We start from the raw sequence: 15,779 nt of genomic DNA, 5'->3' as shown, positions 1-15,779 counted from the left end.
GAAATTCCATTTTCAATTTTTTGAGGAAACTCCATACTGTTCTCCACAGTGGCTGCACCAGTCTGCATTTCCACCAGCAGTGCAGAAGGGTTACTTTTTCTCTGCATCCTCACCAGCACTTGTGATTTGTTGATTCGTTGATGACAGCCATTCTGACAGGTGTGAGATGGTATCTCATTGTTTTGATTTGCATCTCTCGGATGATTAGTGACTTTGGGCATCCTATCTAATAAAAGAGTAATATGCAAATTGCCCATCACTCCAACACACAAGATGGCCGCCCCCATGTGGACACAAGATGGCCAGCAGGGAAGGGCAGTTGGGGAGGACCCAGGCCTGCAGGGGAGGGCAGTTGGGGAGGACCCAGGCCTGCAGGGAGGGAGTTGAGGGGACCAGCCCTTCAGAGGAGGGCAGTTGGGGGGGACCAGGCCTGCAGGGAGGGCAGTTGGGGGGGACCAGGCCTGCAGGGGAGGTTAGTTGGGGGGACCCAGGCCTGTAGGTGAGGGCAGTTAGGGGGGACCAGGCCGGCAGGAAGTATTGCTTCCTCTTGAATTTTTTTGGAATAGTCTGAGGAGGATAGGTTTTAGTTCTTCTTTGATGTTTGGTAAAACTCCCCTGTGAAGCCGTCTGGCCCCGGGCTTTTGTTTGCTGGAAGCTTTTTGATGACTGCTTCAATTTCTTCCATAGTTACCGGCCTATTGAGATTTTTAGATTCTTCCTGATTGAGTTTTGGAAAGTTGTATTTTTCTAGGAATATGTCCATTTCCTCCAGGTTGTCTAGTTTGTTGGAGTAGAGTTGTTCATAGTATTTTTTAACAATCCTTTGTATTTCTATGAGGTCTGTTGTTATTTCGCCTTTCATTTCTGATTTTGTTTATTTGGGTCCTCTCTCTTTGCTTCTTGGTGAGCCTGGCTAGAGTTTCATCAATCTTGTTTATCCTTTTAAAAAACCAGCTCTTGGTTTCATTTATCTTTTGTATTGTTTTTTATTTATTTCTACTTGATCTTTATTATCTCCTTCCTTCTGTCCTCTGGGCTTCCACTGTTGCTCTCTAATTCTTTAAGTTGTAGAGTTGGATGATTTACTACCATTTTTTCTTGTTTTTTGAGGTAGGCCTGTAGAGCTATAAACTTCCCTCTCATGACTGCTTTCACTGTGTCCCACAGATTTTGTCCCACAGTTTTTCACTTCCAGGATGGTTTTAATTTCTTCTTTGATCTCTTTGGTAACACAATCATTGTTTAATAGCATGCTATTCAGCTTCCAAGTGTTTGAATTTTTTTATTGTTTTTATTATAGTTTATTTCTAACTAGAGGCCCGGTGCACAAAAATTTGTGCACTGGGGGGTGGCGGGGGTCCCCCAGCCCGGCCTGTGCCCTCTCGCAGTCTGAGATCCCTCGGGAGATAACGACCTGCTGGCTTAGGCCTGCTCCTGGGTGGCAGAGGGCACGCCCAATCCCTAGGTGCAGCCCCTGGTCAGGCTCAGAGCAGGGCCGATTGGGGCGTTGGGGCGCCGCCCCGTCAGGCACAGAGCAGGGCGGATTGGGAAGTTGCGATGCCACCCTCAGTCACACTCAGGGTAGGGCCGATTGGGGGGGGGTGGGGAACCGCCCCGTCACACTCAAGGCAGGGTCGATGGGGAGGTTGGGGCGCCACCCCCTGTCATGGACAGAGAGGGTCAATCAGGGGGTTGAGGCGCTGCCCCCTGTCACTCACAGAGCAGGGACAATCGGGGGTTGGGGCGCTGGCCCCTGTCACTCACAGAGCAGGGCACATCAGGGGGGTTGGGGCTCCGTACCCTGTCACGCACAGAGCAGGGCCCATCAGGGGGTTGAGGAACTCCCCCGTCATGCACAGAGCAGGGCTGATCAGGGGGTTGAGGAGCTCCCCCCTGTCACTCACAGAGTAGGGCCGATAGGGGAGTTGGGGCACTGCCCCCTGTCACACACAGAGCAGGGCAGATCAGGGGGTTGGGGTGCTGCCCCCTGTCACTCACAGAGCAGGGCCCATCAGGGGGGTTGGGGCTCCATACCCTGTCACACACAGAGCAGAGCCAATGAGGAGGTTATGGCTCTACCCTGTCACACATAGAGCAAGGCCCGTGGGGGGGTTGGGGCGCCACCCTCTATCACCCATAGAATAGGGCTGATCAGGGGGTTGGGGCGCCGCCACTGTCACAAGCAGGGCAGGGCCGATGGAGAGGTTATGGCTCTACCCCGTCACACACAGAGCAGGGCCCGCGGGGGGGGGGGGGGGGGGGGGCGGCGCTTAGTGCACCGCACTCTGTCAAACACAGAGCCGCAGGGCGATCAGGGGATTGGGGAGCTCCCCCCTATCAGGCACAGAGCAGGGCTGATCAGGCGGTTGGGGCGCCTTCCCCTGTCACTAACAGAGCAGGGTGGATAGGGAGATTGTGGCCCCGCCCCCTGTCACTCACAGAGCCACAGGGCGATCAGGGGGTTTGGGCGCTGCCCCCTGTCACGCTGATCCCGGTGCTGGGAGGCCTCGCTGCTCCGCTGATCCCGGTGCCGGGAGGCATATTACCCTTTTACTATATAGAATAGAGGCCTGGTGCACGGGTGGGAGCCGGCTGGTTTGCCCTGAAGGGTGTCCTGGATCAGGGTGGGGGTCCCCACTGGGGTGCCTGGCCAGTCTGGCTGAGGGGCTGAGGGCCGTTTTCACGTTGGCGGGTGACTGAAGCTCCCAACTGCTCCTTTTTTCTATTCTGGACCAGCTTTAGCTCTGAGACCTCAGCTGCTGAAAACATCGATACAATGTTGCGGTCAGGCTGGCTGAAGGCAGGCTGACTGAAAGCCGGTTTCTGGGGTTTTGTTTAGCTTCTATATTTGCAACATAGTACATAGTTGCTTAGAGTTGCAGCTGAGAGGCCAGCAACTCAGGCGGGGAACGTTGGAGTCCACAGTCACTGGAGCAAGCAAGCCTCCCTGTTCGCTTCAGTGCATGGCTGCCGGCTGCCATCTTGGCTGACAGTTAATTTGCATAAGGATATGCTGATTAGCCAATGGGAAGGGTAGCGGTCGTACACTAATTACCATGTTTCTCTTTTATTAGTGTAGATATGCCATTGTGTTCTGAGAAGATGCTTCATATGATTTCAATTTTCTTGAATTTGGAGAGACTTTGCCTGTTACCCAATATGTGGTCTCTCTTTGAAAATGTCCCATATGTTGCCCTAACCGGTTTGGCTCAGTGGATAGAACGTCAGCCTGCAGACTGAAGAGTCCCAGGTTCGATTCCGGTCAAGGGCATGTACCTTGGTTGTGGGCACATCCCCAGTAGGTGTGCAGGAGGCAGTTGATCGATGTTCTCTCTCATCGATGTTTCTCTCTGTGTCTCTCCTGTCCTCTCTGTAAAAAATCAATAAAATATATATTTTTTAAAATGTCCCATATGCAATTGAGAAGAACGTATACTGCGTGGCTTTGGGGTGAAATGATCTGAAGATGTCAAGTAAGTTCATATGATCCTGTGAGTCATTTAGGATTGCTGTTTCTTCGCTGATTTTTTGTCTACAGGATTTATCCAGTGATATCAGTGGGGTATTAAAGTCCCCTACTATGACTTTACTATTATCAATCTTTCCCTTGATATCTTCCAGGAGTGTTTTTATGTATTTGGGTGCTCCTGCATTGGGTGCACATATGTTTACCAGGATTATATCATACTAGAGGCCCAGTGCACGAATTCGTACACCAGTGGGGTCCCTTGGCCTGGCCTGCAGGATCGGGCCAAAACCAGGTCTCTGACATCCGCCGAGAGGTCCCGGATTGTGAGAGGGCGCAGACCAGGCTGAGGGATCCCACCGATGCACGATTGGGGCCAGGGAGAGACACGGGAGGTTGGCCAGCTGGGGAGGGACCGCGGGAGGGCTCCAGGGCATGTCCGGCCCATCTAGCTCAGTCCCGATCAGCCAGACCCCAGCAGCAAGCTAACCTACTGGTTGGAGCATCTGCCCCCTGGTGGTCAGTGTACGTCATAGCAAGCGGTTGAGCTGCCTTAGCATATCATTAGCATATTGCGCTTTGATTGGTTGAATGGACGATCAGACACTTAGCATATTAGGCCTTTATTATATAGGATTGGTGTATCAATCCCTTTAGTATTATGAAGTGGCCTTCCTTATCTCTTGTTATGGCCTTCACTTTGAGGTCTATTTTGTCAGATATAAGTATTGCTACCCCAGCTTTTTTTTCATTTCCATTTGCCTAAAAGATATTTTTCCATCCCTTCACTTTCATTCTGTGTGAGTCCCTTGATTTACAGGTCTCTTGTAGACAGCATATATATGGGTCATGTTTTTTTTATCCATTCAGTCACTCAATGTCTTTAGATTGGAACATTTAGTCTGTTTACATTTAAAGTTATTGATAGGTACATGTTTGTAGACATTTCTTTTTTTTGTGCCTGTGTTCCCTCTTCCCTTTTTATTTCTTCTTTTTACACCAGTCCCTTTAGCATTTCTTGCATTGCTGGGTTGGTAGTGATAAAGTCCCTTAGCCTCTTGTTGTCTATGAAGGTCCTTATTTCCCCTTCAATTTTGAATGATAAGCCTCTTGGATTCAGTCCCTTGCTTTGCATCACTTTGTAAATTTCCTTCCATTTCTTTCTGGCCTCATGTGTTTCTGTTGAGAAATCAGTTGATAATCTAATGGGAGATCCCTTGTACGTAACTTTGTTTCTCTCTTGCAGCCTGTAAGATTCTCTCTTTGTCCTGAACGTTTGCCATCGTAATTACAACCTTTCTTGGTGTGGGTTTTTTCGGGTTCATCTTGTTTGCGACTCTCTGTGCTTGTGTGACTTTTTTCTCCCCCACATCAGGGAAGTTTTCTGACATTATTTCTTCATATAGGTTTTCTAACCCTTGTTCCTCTTCCTGTCGTTCTGGCACCCCTATTACTTATATGTTGATTCGTTTCATGTTGTCCCAAAGCTCCCTTAGGCTCTCCTCCTATCTTAATTTTTTTCTCCAATTACAGTTCAGTTTGGGTGTGTTTTTCTTCCCTGCTTCTAACTAGCTAATTAAGTCCTCCGCTTCTCCTACTGTTGAAACTTTCCATGGTGTTTTTTATTGCAGCTATACCACTCTTTATTTCTTCTTGATTCTTACATTAAGTTGATTTTTTCATCCATTTGGTTTATGAACTTATGACCCTTAGTCTGAATTCTTTTTATGACATATTGCATGCCTCTGTTTCACTTGGCGGCTTTCCTGGCAATTCCTCCTTTTCTTTCCTTTGGAGGTTTCTTTGACTCCCCATTTTTGCTCTCACCAAAGGATCTAGGTGTCCAGTCATGTGGCAGCAGCTCCTCGGGCAGTCACAGCAGCGGCCGCTCCTCAATTGGCAGCGGCTCCTCTGGTGAGTGCTGCTCGAAGCAGTGGTGGTTCCTCTGGCTGGCGGGGGCAGGCTGCTCGCACAGCTGCTGCTCCTTGGATGGGTGTGAGCAGTTTGCACAGATGCTGCTCCTCTGACATGGGGCAGGACAAGTCTTTATCGTACAAGGTAGAAAATAGGAAGTGTACAGAAAATGCAACATTCCTGGCTCTAATCTACTAAATGCCAAAGGTGTCCACTAGTCACTATGACAAGCAAACATGACCCCACACATTTTCAACTGCTTTGGGAAAGGGGTGTTGGAGCAGTGTATTGAGAATCAATATTTACTAAGCACCAAATACTTTTCTAAGTAATGTAAAAAATACAAAAGTGGTACCACACAAATATTTAGCATTAAGCTTGTAATATCAAATAATGTAAAGTTCTAATTAGTTGAATGTTCAATTTCACTTTTTATATAATTTTATTTATCGAAACATTCTACTTTTAAATATTAGTAGTTTGAAAATAAACAATGTAATACTGTTTGGGCAACAGTAATTATACTAAAAGTACTAAAGACCACCAACAATGCTGAATTATTATTTATTTACTAGAGACCCAATGCATGAAATTTGTGCAAGTGTAGGCCTTCCTTCCTCTGGCTGCTGGCACCGGCTTCCCTCTAGCACCCGAGACCTGGGCTTCCCTCGAAGCCCTGGCTTCATCCAGAAGGTCATCTGGTCTAATTAGCACATCATGCTTTTATTATTACAGATTTTGCTTAGTAAATAGGAAAAAATCCTCTTCCTCCTCATTTTTATAGTACTCTTTTCCACAACACAGTTACTACTGTTTTGAGCAGCCCTACTTCAGCAATCTTTGCCAGTTCTCTGAAATCAGACATGGAGAAAATTCATTTTCTGTTCCCAAATGATTCAGATGTGCATCTGTATACTATAGTAAGTAGATACCAAAGTCTTACTTTGTAAATACTTTGATGTACAGACTCATTTTTCACAAAAGAAATCCCATAAGATAGGCATTATTCTTATCTTTTTACAGAAAATAACTCAAGGAACATTAAGTTATGTAACTCATCCAACATCACCAACTAATAGCAAGCAAAACTAGGATACAATCCAGGCAGTCTGACTCTAGTGTTCAACAGTCAGGGATGGACCCTGAGAGTGAAGAATGAAGATCCTCTAAATATTGTGTCCTAGGCATCTCACTGGCCTCCCCATAATCCCAACTCTGGTCCAAGTCTATGATCTCTAAATTGTACTGCTGCTATCAGAACAGGTCTAGTCACAACTCCGGTATCTTCCTTTTTACTGACAAGTATTATATATGTCATCTGGAGACAAAGACCTACATTCAAGTCTCTATCACTTGCTAAATGACTTTATAAAACATATTCCCTCTCAAAGTCTATTTTGTGACCTATTAAAATGTGATTAGATCTACTGCTTCCTGGCTGTATGCTGGGCTAGAAATTCTGAAGGATTCTCCTAATTCACAAAACATCTAGCTCTTGAATAAAACATAAGAAATGATGTTTGAGCCCTGACCGGTTTGGCTCAGTGGATAGAGCATCAGCCTGCAGACTCAAGGGTCCCGGGTTCGATTCCGGCCAAGGGCAAGTACCTTGGCTGCGGGCACACCCCCAGTGGGGGGCGTGCAGGAGGCAGCTGATTGATGTTTCTCTCTCATCGATGTTTCTAGCTCTCTATCCCTCTCCCTTCCTCTCTGTAAAAAATCAATAAAATATATTTTTTTAAAAATAAAAAAGAAATGATGTTTGAGAACAGAGCTTTCCCTGAAGGCAAATGAAGTGGAATAATAGATTATTCAACCTATGATCCAAGTATTTATATATAAACTACAGTATATTTAGAATAGTGGTTCTCAATCAGGAGTGGTTTTGCCTCCCCCCGCAGAGTCACTGGGCAATGTCTGGAGACATTTTTGGTTGTTAGAACTGAGGGGTACTACTGGGATCTAGTGGGCAGAGGCCAGTTATGCTGCTAACATCCTACGGTAATAGGATAGCCCTCTCTAACAAAGAATTAACAGGTCCAAAATACCAGTAGTGCCAAGGTTGAAAAACCTAACCCAGAGGAAGATAAACTGAGTTTCAGATTTGTCTCCAAATTCAGGAAAGTCTTCTCTGTTTTACTGAGAAGAAAGGCTGTATTTTCTACCTCCCGTAGTGCTTGCTGTTTGGATATGGGTAGTTCTCAATCTAGAAATCAAGACGACTTTATCATTCACTTTAAAATGAGAATTTCTAGGCTATCATTCCCACCCATAGTCACTCACCATTCCAAAACACAGTTTATATTCATATATAGATTTAATGAAAATTAAGACTATGTTTTATGACTTTCCTGTCTCTCATAGATAACACACTAAAGTAGGCTCACAGTGTTTTAAGAGAAAACCTCAAGAATGAGGTTGAAATTTTTTAAACATCCCCCCTTCTTGCATTATCTAGATAAATTTCAAATTACATGCACTCTCATTATTCATTTTAATTCATAATCTAATTAATCGCTGATCCTTTAAAGCCATATGGAAGCTTTTAATGAATATTTGTGAAATGGGCAAAAAGGAGGAAGGGTCTAGGGCTAATGACAAAGTCCCTTATAAACCATAAAATACAAAATTAATTTTAGTTTTTATTAGCAAGAATGTTTAAAACTACAGGATTCAGAACAGTAGCCAATAACCACACATGGCAATTTAAATGAAAATTAATTATAATTAAATAAAAATTCATTTCAATTCCACTAGCCACATTTCAGGTACTTAAATAGTCACATGTGGCTAATAGCTGCCATCATGCACAGCACAAATATAGAACATTTCCATATCCACAGAAAGTTCTATTAGACACCGCAGCTGTCAAACTGTTAAAACTAGGACACATACTAGAAATTCTAATGAGATGCTGAAGAAATTAGTGCAGAGAATTAAAATAACAAACTCATTTTAATCTAAGTTTTATTTTTAACCCACTTACAACCGAGAATAGAAAAGTATGCTCCATTAAAAAAAAAAAATTAAACTACTTTATTCAGTTAGATACTGGAGTCACATTTGTTATTAACCAGTTAAATCAAATATTTACTGAATGCCAATCACCTATGCCAGGTATTGTGGTAGAAGCTGGGGATTCGAAGTTGAAGATGTCCAAATCTGTGATATTAAAAACCAACCATTAGCCTGGCCAGCATGGCTCAGTGGTTGAGTGTTAACCTATGAACCAGTTCATAGTTCGGTTCCTGGACAGGGCACATGCCCCTGTTGTGGGCTCGAGCACTAGTCTGGGGGCATGCAGGAGGCAGCCAATCAATGATTCTCTCATCATTGATGTTTCTATATCTCTCTCCCTATCCCTTCTTCTCTGAAATCAATTTAAAAAAAATAAAAACACTAACCATTAAACAAAAAAATCAATGCATAACCTATAAAACATATGTAATTGTATTATTTACATATTCTATACAATATATTATACATACATGTATATGTATATGTGCGTATGTGTGCATATGTATACATTCACACAAACATGCATATATATTTTTAAAATCCAAATGTGTTAAAAATGCAGGTCGAGCTACTTGGTCTCAAAGATAGCTCATTCTCTTTGTAAAGAATGCCTGGATTATACTGGGACCAGTAGGTAAAATCAATTCTCCAGACTCTCTGAAAAGCAGGAAGAGATAACACACAATCTGGATTGACCACTAGAGGTTGGCCTGGGGTAAATTAAAGTCTTTGGGATTGATTTTCTACACCTAAAAGTGTCATATCTTCTACCTAAGGTCACAGGAAAAGGACAATTGAAAAAATTTTATAAGTGTAACATAAATTGTAAAATATTCACTCCATGTATCAAATTATTCTTCTTTCCTTTGTTTTTAAGCTTATTCTCTTCTTATTCATTTTCCCAAGATACTTAAAGCAGTTTGAGCAGTTTATACTGCTCTTCTTCCAACTCATGTCTCAAAGTTGGCATTCTTTCACTTATATTTTTAGATCCCTACTCTTCAGTTTTAGTAACCATTACATTTCTCTCAAGATAAATATCTCATCTCACTCAAACCTATTTTTCCTTCCCCACATGGGCAGGTTCTTATTGAAAATTCTACATGCCCAGAATAAATTGTCTGAACACTCTAAGATATATTTCATCGCCATAATAAAGGTGAGATTTACTTGTAAGTTTCTAAATTATAGCCTCTACACTTCCACTGAATAGATAAATAAGACCACAACAAATGTTCCTTAGCATTCATTAACTTATTTGTACATAGCTCTAAATGAGCTCAACGCCCAATTTCTAAGCCAGCAGTTTTAAAATGTTTTGGTCTCAGGATCCATTACCACTTTCAAAAATCACTGAGGAACTCAAAGAACTTTTATGAAATTATAACTAAGATTTTTAAAAAATGTTTACTAGCCCTGGCCAGGTAACTTTATTGGTTGGAGTATAACCTGTGTATACCAAAAAGATTGCAGGTTTGATTTCCCGTCAGAGAACATATGTAGGCTGCGGGTTTCATCTCACGTCAGGGCCTGTATAGAAGGTAATGATCAATTTTTCTCACATCAATGTTTCACTCTCCTCCCCCCTCCTCTCTCTCTATAAATCAATAAACATATCCTCAGGCGAGCATTTAAAAATATTATTTTTAACGTTTACTAACTCATTTAAAAGTAATGTAGTCATTACACATTAACATAAATTACATATTTTTAATGAAAATAATTCTGTGCAAATAAAGTTTAGTGAGAAATGGCTTAAAGAAAAATAGCTGGAACCTCATATCTGCTTCTGCATTCACTTTGTCATTTTGGTTTGAGTAAATGAAGAAAATCTGCCTTCCCATAGTTGGGTATTCGGAAAAGGAAAAAGTATTTTAAGTGATGATTTATTTAAAATTAGCTGCAACGTAGAATCTGAAACCATATACCAATGAGCCTGACATACTCTTTGATTAAGATCCATTACTTTATCTTTCACTTTTTTGTTGTTTTTTTGTTAATCCTCATCCAAGGATATTTTTCCACTGATCTTTTTTTTCTTTTTTAGGGAGAGTGGAAGAGGGAAAGACAGAGAGAAATATTAACATGAGAGAATCACACCAATTGGTTGCCTCCTGCAAGAACCCTGACCAGGGCCCAGGCCAGGGAGGAGCCTGCAACCAAGGTATGTGCCCTTGACGGGAATCAAATCTAGGACCCTTTGGTCGACAGGCCAATGCTCTATCCACTGAGCCAAACCATCTAGGGCTATCTTTCATTTTGAACCAGTTCTGCAACATCATGCATTGGTCATTTGGAAAAAATGAATTCAGTGAATTAAGCAGATACTCCAAATATTAACACATTTCATTATAGAATATCAAATACTTGCATTTCTTAATATCAACGCTGATCTCATCTTGACCTTAAGCAAACACCTTTTTTAAAAATATATTTTTATTGATTTTTTTTAGAGAGAGGAAGGGAGAGGGATAGAAATAGAAACATTGATGAGAGAGATTGTCAATCAACTACCTCCTGCACACCTCCTACTGGGGATGGAGCCAGCAACCAAGATACCTGTCCTTAACTGGAATCAAACCCGGGACCCTTCAGTCCACAGGCCAACGCTCTATCCACTGAGCCAAACTGGTTAAGGCCAAACAACTTTTTAATTTCAGTGCATCATATGGGGAGTATGCATAAATAACTTTTGCTGCATATAGAATTGTTATCTCAAGGAAAAGCACATGTGCATTTGAGTTGAGAGTGGAACTGATCACTTTTCACAGAACACAACTTTTACATTAAAATGTGACAAACGATTATTTGGACTTGGGCATTTGGTCAACCTCACAGACTCCTGAAAGAGCCTGTGGGAAAACCAAAGGAGTCCACACACCATACTTTGAGAACCACTCTCCTGAGAAATAAGGCAAAATATTCCACAATTTCATGAGTCATTACACCACCAAGAAAACACAAATGCTAAATAAAAATATCTAACTATTTCTGCTTAAATTCAAGGAAATCCAAAAGACAGAAAACCAACTCCCAAAGTAAAATATATATATCATAAGCCCCATATTTGGCCAATATAAAAAAATCAAACTCAAGAACATGAAATTCTTTTTCAAGCACTTATTCAATCTCTATAACATAAACACATTTTAGAATACAGTACACTAAGGCCATAAAAAAACTTGTAGATATGCCAAATAATTAGACCGTAAGTGTAGATTATTAACTGTCCATTAATAATAGCAAATGCTATTGCTAGGCACTGTGCTAAGCTTTATATGGTTATTACATTTAATTCTCAAAACAAAACTGTACAGTAAGTACTATCTCCCATCTCACATATAAGGACACTAAAATATAAGTAGATTGCCTAAGGTGACAGGAAGAATGAGGTAGAGTTGGGATTTAAAACAGCACCCTTCACTTATTCTCCTCTGAAAACAAAGTCAAATGTCCATCCTATGGAAAAATTATGGATTAGTCTCTGGTTAAAGAGAATATTTTTTAAAGGGGGAGAAGTACAAACTCACAGTTTTTAGTTCCATCAGAACTTGTTCATCGACTCCATCATCCAAAAAGATGTCTCTCACATCATTTATAACATCTTCGATCACGGATCTGTATAATTTAGGCTTTAAATTAAAAATGAAAAAAATTTTAAATAAAACTATCAACTTTTCACATATAAAAATGTGTAACACGTTCTCACAAATTCAAGGTAATACAACAGTAATTTTTTCAACTATCTACAACTTATTTTAGAAGATACAATGTTAAAAGACATGGCCGTCCAAGAAAACGTCATTTACCTTAAATGGAATTATTTGATGAATGCATATTTTAATAAAAGTTTTAAGAGTATTTACTGTAATTCATATACAGAAAAGGTCCCTACACATACAAGGTCATACAATTACCAATGTTGTGGTCAAAACAACTGTTGTGATCCAAAGCTTTATGGGTTGCAATGTCTGGTTCCTATTATTCCTTACTTGGATGATCCCTATTATATCTCATAAACTTGTCACTAAGTCTTAGACTTTAGAGAACCTTATGTACTATAGTTATTTCCTGGATGTAATCAGAACCTAATGACTATTCAAATTTTAAAATCACCTAACTTTTTTTTTTAACCTAGTCTGTACTTTTAAGATTATCCCATTAAACTGTTTGTATACCAGTGATAATAGGCCTCTTTATTTGTGTTCTGTATCTTGCTTAAGGGAAAAGTTATTGGCTATTCAATAAAACCAATGGTTTGTTCTCATAAGCAAACCTGAAACAGAAATGTTTCATTAGCATCACTATGAACAATAACCTTATCTCAGGGAATCCTCTAAGAATATGTGCCCCTGCCTAGCAAAAATACAAATAATGAGTTCCCCCATACAACTTGCCTCAACCATTAAGAACTACTTTTTCTTTTTCATTACATCCAGAAAAACAATTCATTTTTGTGGGTTCTTGTCTTTGCTATTCTACTCACTAACTTGCTTTTTTATTTTGCTAAATCTGCCTGTGAACTTTAAATTATTCATGTATAAACTGTGCATTTCTACAGTGCCTCCTTATTTAACATTCTGATTCTATATATATAAGGAAAGCATACCTGCCTATGGGTAGCACCTTAATTATAACAATTTAACTACTAAATTACAAAAATACATTTATAAAGTAGTTACTCAAGAGATTACCCATAAGTAGGCTACCCACAACTTAACATAATGGATTCATTAGTACTATAGTTCAAGAAAGGGAAATGTGTAGTCTTCATAAAGCATATGCATTAACAATAATTCAGCAGAACTGCCCTCAAAATACTTACATTTGTAAAAGTATGTGGGTACATAGGCACTATTTGAAATAAGTAATTTCCAAATTATTATTCAAAATGCTAAATTTTACTTGAGCCAAAGTTTCTGCATTTTATGAAATCCAAAGTAATTTAGGATGTTTGTCCTGTTTTTCAATACACAGATATTCCAAGCTTAAAGGGCCATAGTGCATTATCTAATGATTAGAAGGTTCCTTTCAAAAGTTAGTCCATTAGTGTAATATTAGGAAATAAACTGGATTAATTTCTGTATTGCATTTATCAATATCCAACGTAATAAAATACCATCTATTTAGAATTTTAATTTTTTTAAAATCCAGTTTGCACAAAGCCGCCTCACTCTCATTACTCACAATTTCCTCATACATAAATGTATTGTGGACATAAGATCCTACCTTTAAGCACTTAATTCTATTTCTTTGAAAAGCTTCATGTCTCCTATATTTATTACAGAAAAACATAATGCAATACGACGAGTTCTATTCCTAACATATTTCCTGAATACCTGGTGAACAAAATACTACAAAGGCAAGTCCTCTGCAGCTAAGAGATAGCAATTTTAAAAATTCCCGACAACATACATATACATATGCTAATATAAAAAAAACAACGATTAGACATCTGAGCTAAAATTCTTAAACAATAAAATATAAAGAAGGGACAGCATTTTTATTTTCTCCTAACAAAGACGGCAAACCCCAGGTGCTGCATTTAAAACAAAAACTTGGGGCTGGGAGAGCGGCCTCCGCCGGGTGCGAAATGACAGCCGAAGGAGAGGAGCTAGAAAGGAGCCGAGCTCCGCACGCGCCTGCCACTCGCCCAGGGAGCGCGCACCTCCCAGCCCCGCGCGCAGCAGCGCTCACTATTTAAAGCCGGATCTGGTGTTTAAATGGAGAGGCGGTGACGTAGGCCTGAAAAGCACCTTCCCATCCTGGCAGAGTCTATATTAGAGAGCGGCAATGGCTCTATATAAACAGGGCAGCCAAAGGGAGGAGGACCACAAGGCTCAGGGACCTAAAAGCAGGGGAAGCGGCCGCAGCCATGATGGATCGGCCCGAGCCGCCAACGGTACGGGGTCGGGCGGCCGCGGGCTGGTCTGCGGCGTTCGGGACCGGGCGAAAAGGTGTTTTTTTATGGTCACAATAAAAATCAGAGTGGGGTGGACTCGTGATCACACTGCGTTGGTGACTGAAAAGGTTATTGATGTGACTGCTTTTTGCAAACCTACGTGATCGCCAAGTAACCAAAAAGGGACAAACGGGGAGACGGAGGCAAATTTCAAGGCGAAATAAACGGGGGGCACTTGGACCACTGTAGGCTGGGGTTTTTTTTGTTGTTTGCTTTTTGGTGCTTTTGCTAGTCGGAGATACCGTGGGGGTTTTGCTTCCCCTTCGCCATTTTACCGATTCGGAAGGAACCGAGATAAGTGCTTTTCAACCTTCGTCCTTTTTTTAAAAAAAAACGAAAACATAAAATGGCCCCAGTGAAGGCTCCTTAAGCAAGACCGCCAGAAACACCCCAAGTAACGCCCCACGTAGCCAGGAGCCTCCACTGCTTTAAAGTGGGTCGCGGCGGGCTGGGGAACTCGCCCAACTCCCCGGGCGCGGCTCTGGTTTGGGGGCTGCGCGGGGAGCCCTTCCCGCGCCAGCGCGGCCGGCCGACTTCGGGGGGGAAGCGGCGGCTCCCCTCGCGCCCCCCCCCCCCTCCCGGCGGCCGGGGTCTGGGGTCCGGGGCCGCGCGTCCGCCCCTGCCCAACGGCCTCCGGCCGGGACCGCCCCGCGGCGGCCCCAGGCCCCGCCGGCGTCCCCCGCCCTCCCGCCGCCGCGAGCCCTCGGCGCCCCCCCGCGCCCGCCGCCCGGCGCCCCGGCCCGCTCTGCCCGAGGCAGGAGGCGGGAAGCGGCTGCGGCGGCCGCGCGGGCGGCTGGGGAGAGTCGAGGCCGGCAGTCGCCGCCGTCCCCACCCCCGCCCGGTCCGGCCGTTGCTGCCGCCTGAACGAAACCCCCGCCGGCCACCGAACCACGTCCTTACCACGGTGTTTGTATTTGCCGAGTTCGCCATTTCCACACACAACACAAACAAGAGGGGGGCAACCCCGAGAAAACAAGCTAAAAAACAAAACCAAAGGGGGAAAAAAAAAAAAAAGAAACCAAAACACCGGAGGGTGACCCAAGCAAGCCACCGCAAGACGGGGGGGGCTGAGAGGGGAAAATGGTAAAACAAAATCGGATCCTGAAGTAGAGGGGAGCGGGGAGAGGAGGGAGGGGGCAGTCCTCCCGAAGCTCAAAACCTCAAGAATCGCCCTTTAAAAAAAAAAAAAAAATCCAAGACCCTCGAGGGGTCCGGGGGGCGTTGCCCGCCCCGCGCCCAGGAGGGAAACCACCACCGGTCGCCGCTCCCCACGCCGCCGCTGCCGCCACCGGCTGCAGCTCCAGCCGTCCGGTCCGCCCGCGTCTTCCCTTTATATAGTGAGCCAACGAGCTGCGCGAGCCGCCGCCGCCGCCGCTGCCGCCGAGAGACAGGGCGGAGGGGAGGGAGGGGCGGAAAGGG

The 15,779-nt window shown here is 43.1% G+C and overlaps 1 protein-coding gene across 1 annotated transcript in view; it reads right to left on the bottom strand.

The window, feature by feature from the left end:
• The window catches only part of GTF2A1 (general transcription factor IIA subunit 1), a 47,250-nt gene extending 31,534 nt beyond the window's left edge, over positions 1 to 15,716 (bottom strand). Inside the window, exons 1-2 of the mRNA XM_070415549.1 lie at positions 15,261 to 15,716; positions 11,929 to 12,030 (exon numbers count right to left, since the gene is read on the bottom strand). Of these exons, the coding sequence (XP_070271650.1) occupies positions 11,929 to 12,030; positions 15,261 to 15,290 (132 nt within the window). The 5' untranslated portion in view covers positions 15,291 to 15,716. The remainder of the gene's footprint in view (positions 1 to 11,928; positions 12,031 to 15,260) is intronic.
• Positions 15,717 to 15,779: the final 63 nt, after the last annotated feature.

This window comes from Myotis yumanensis, unplaced genomic scaffold (genome assembly GCF_028538775.1).
Source record: "Myotis yumanensis isolate MYYU_CA2020_CCGP unplaced genomic scaffold, mMyoYum1.0.hap1 SCAF_1, whole genome shotgun sequence".
Classification (NCBI taxonomy): Eukaryota; Metazoa; Chordata; class Mammalia; order Chiroptera; family Vespertilionidae; genus Myotis; species Myotis yumanensis.
The sequence above is the reverse complement of the archived record's forward strand: the minus strand, read 5'-3'. Positions and strand labels throughout refer to the sequence as shown.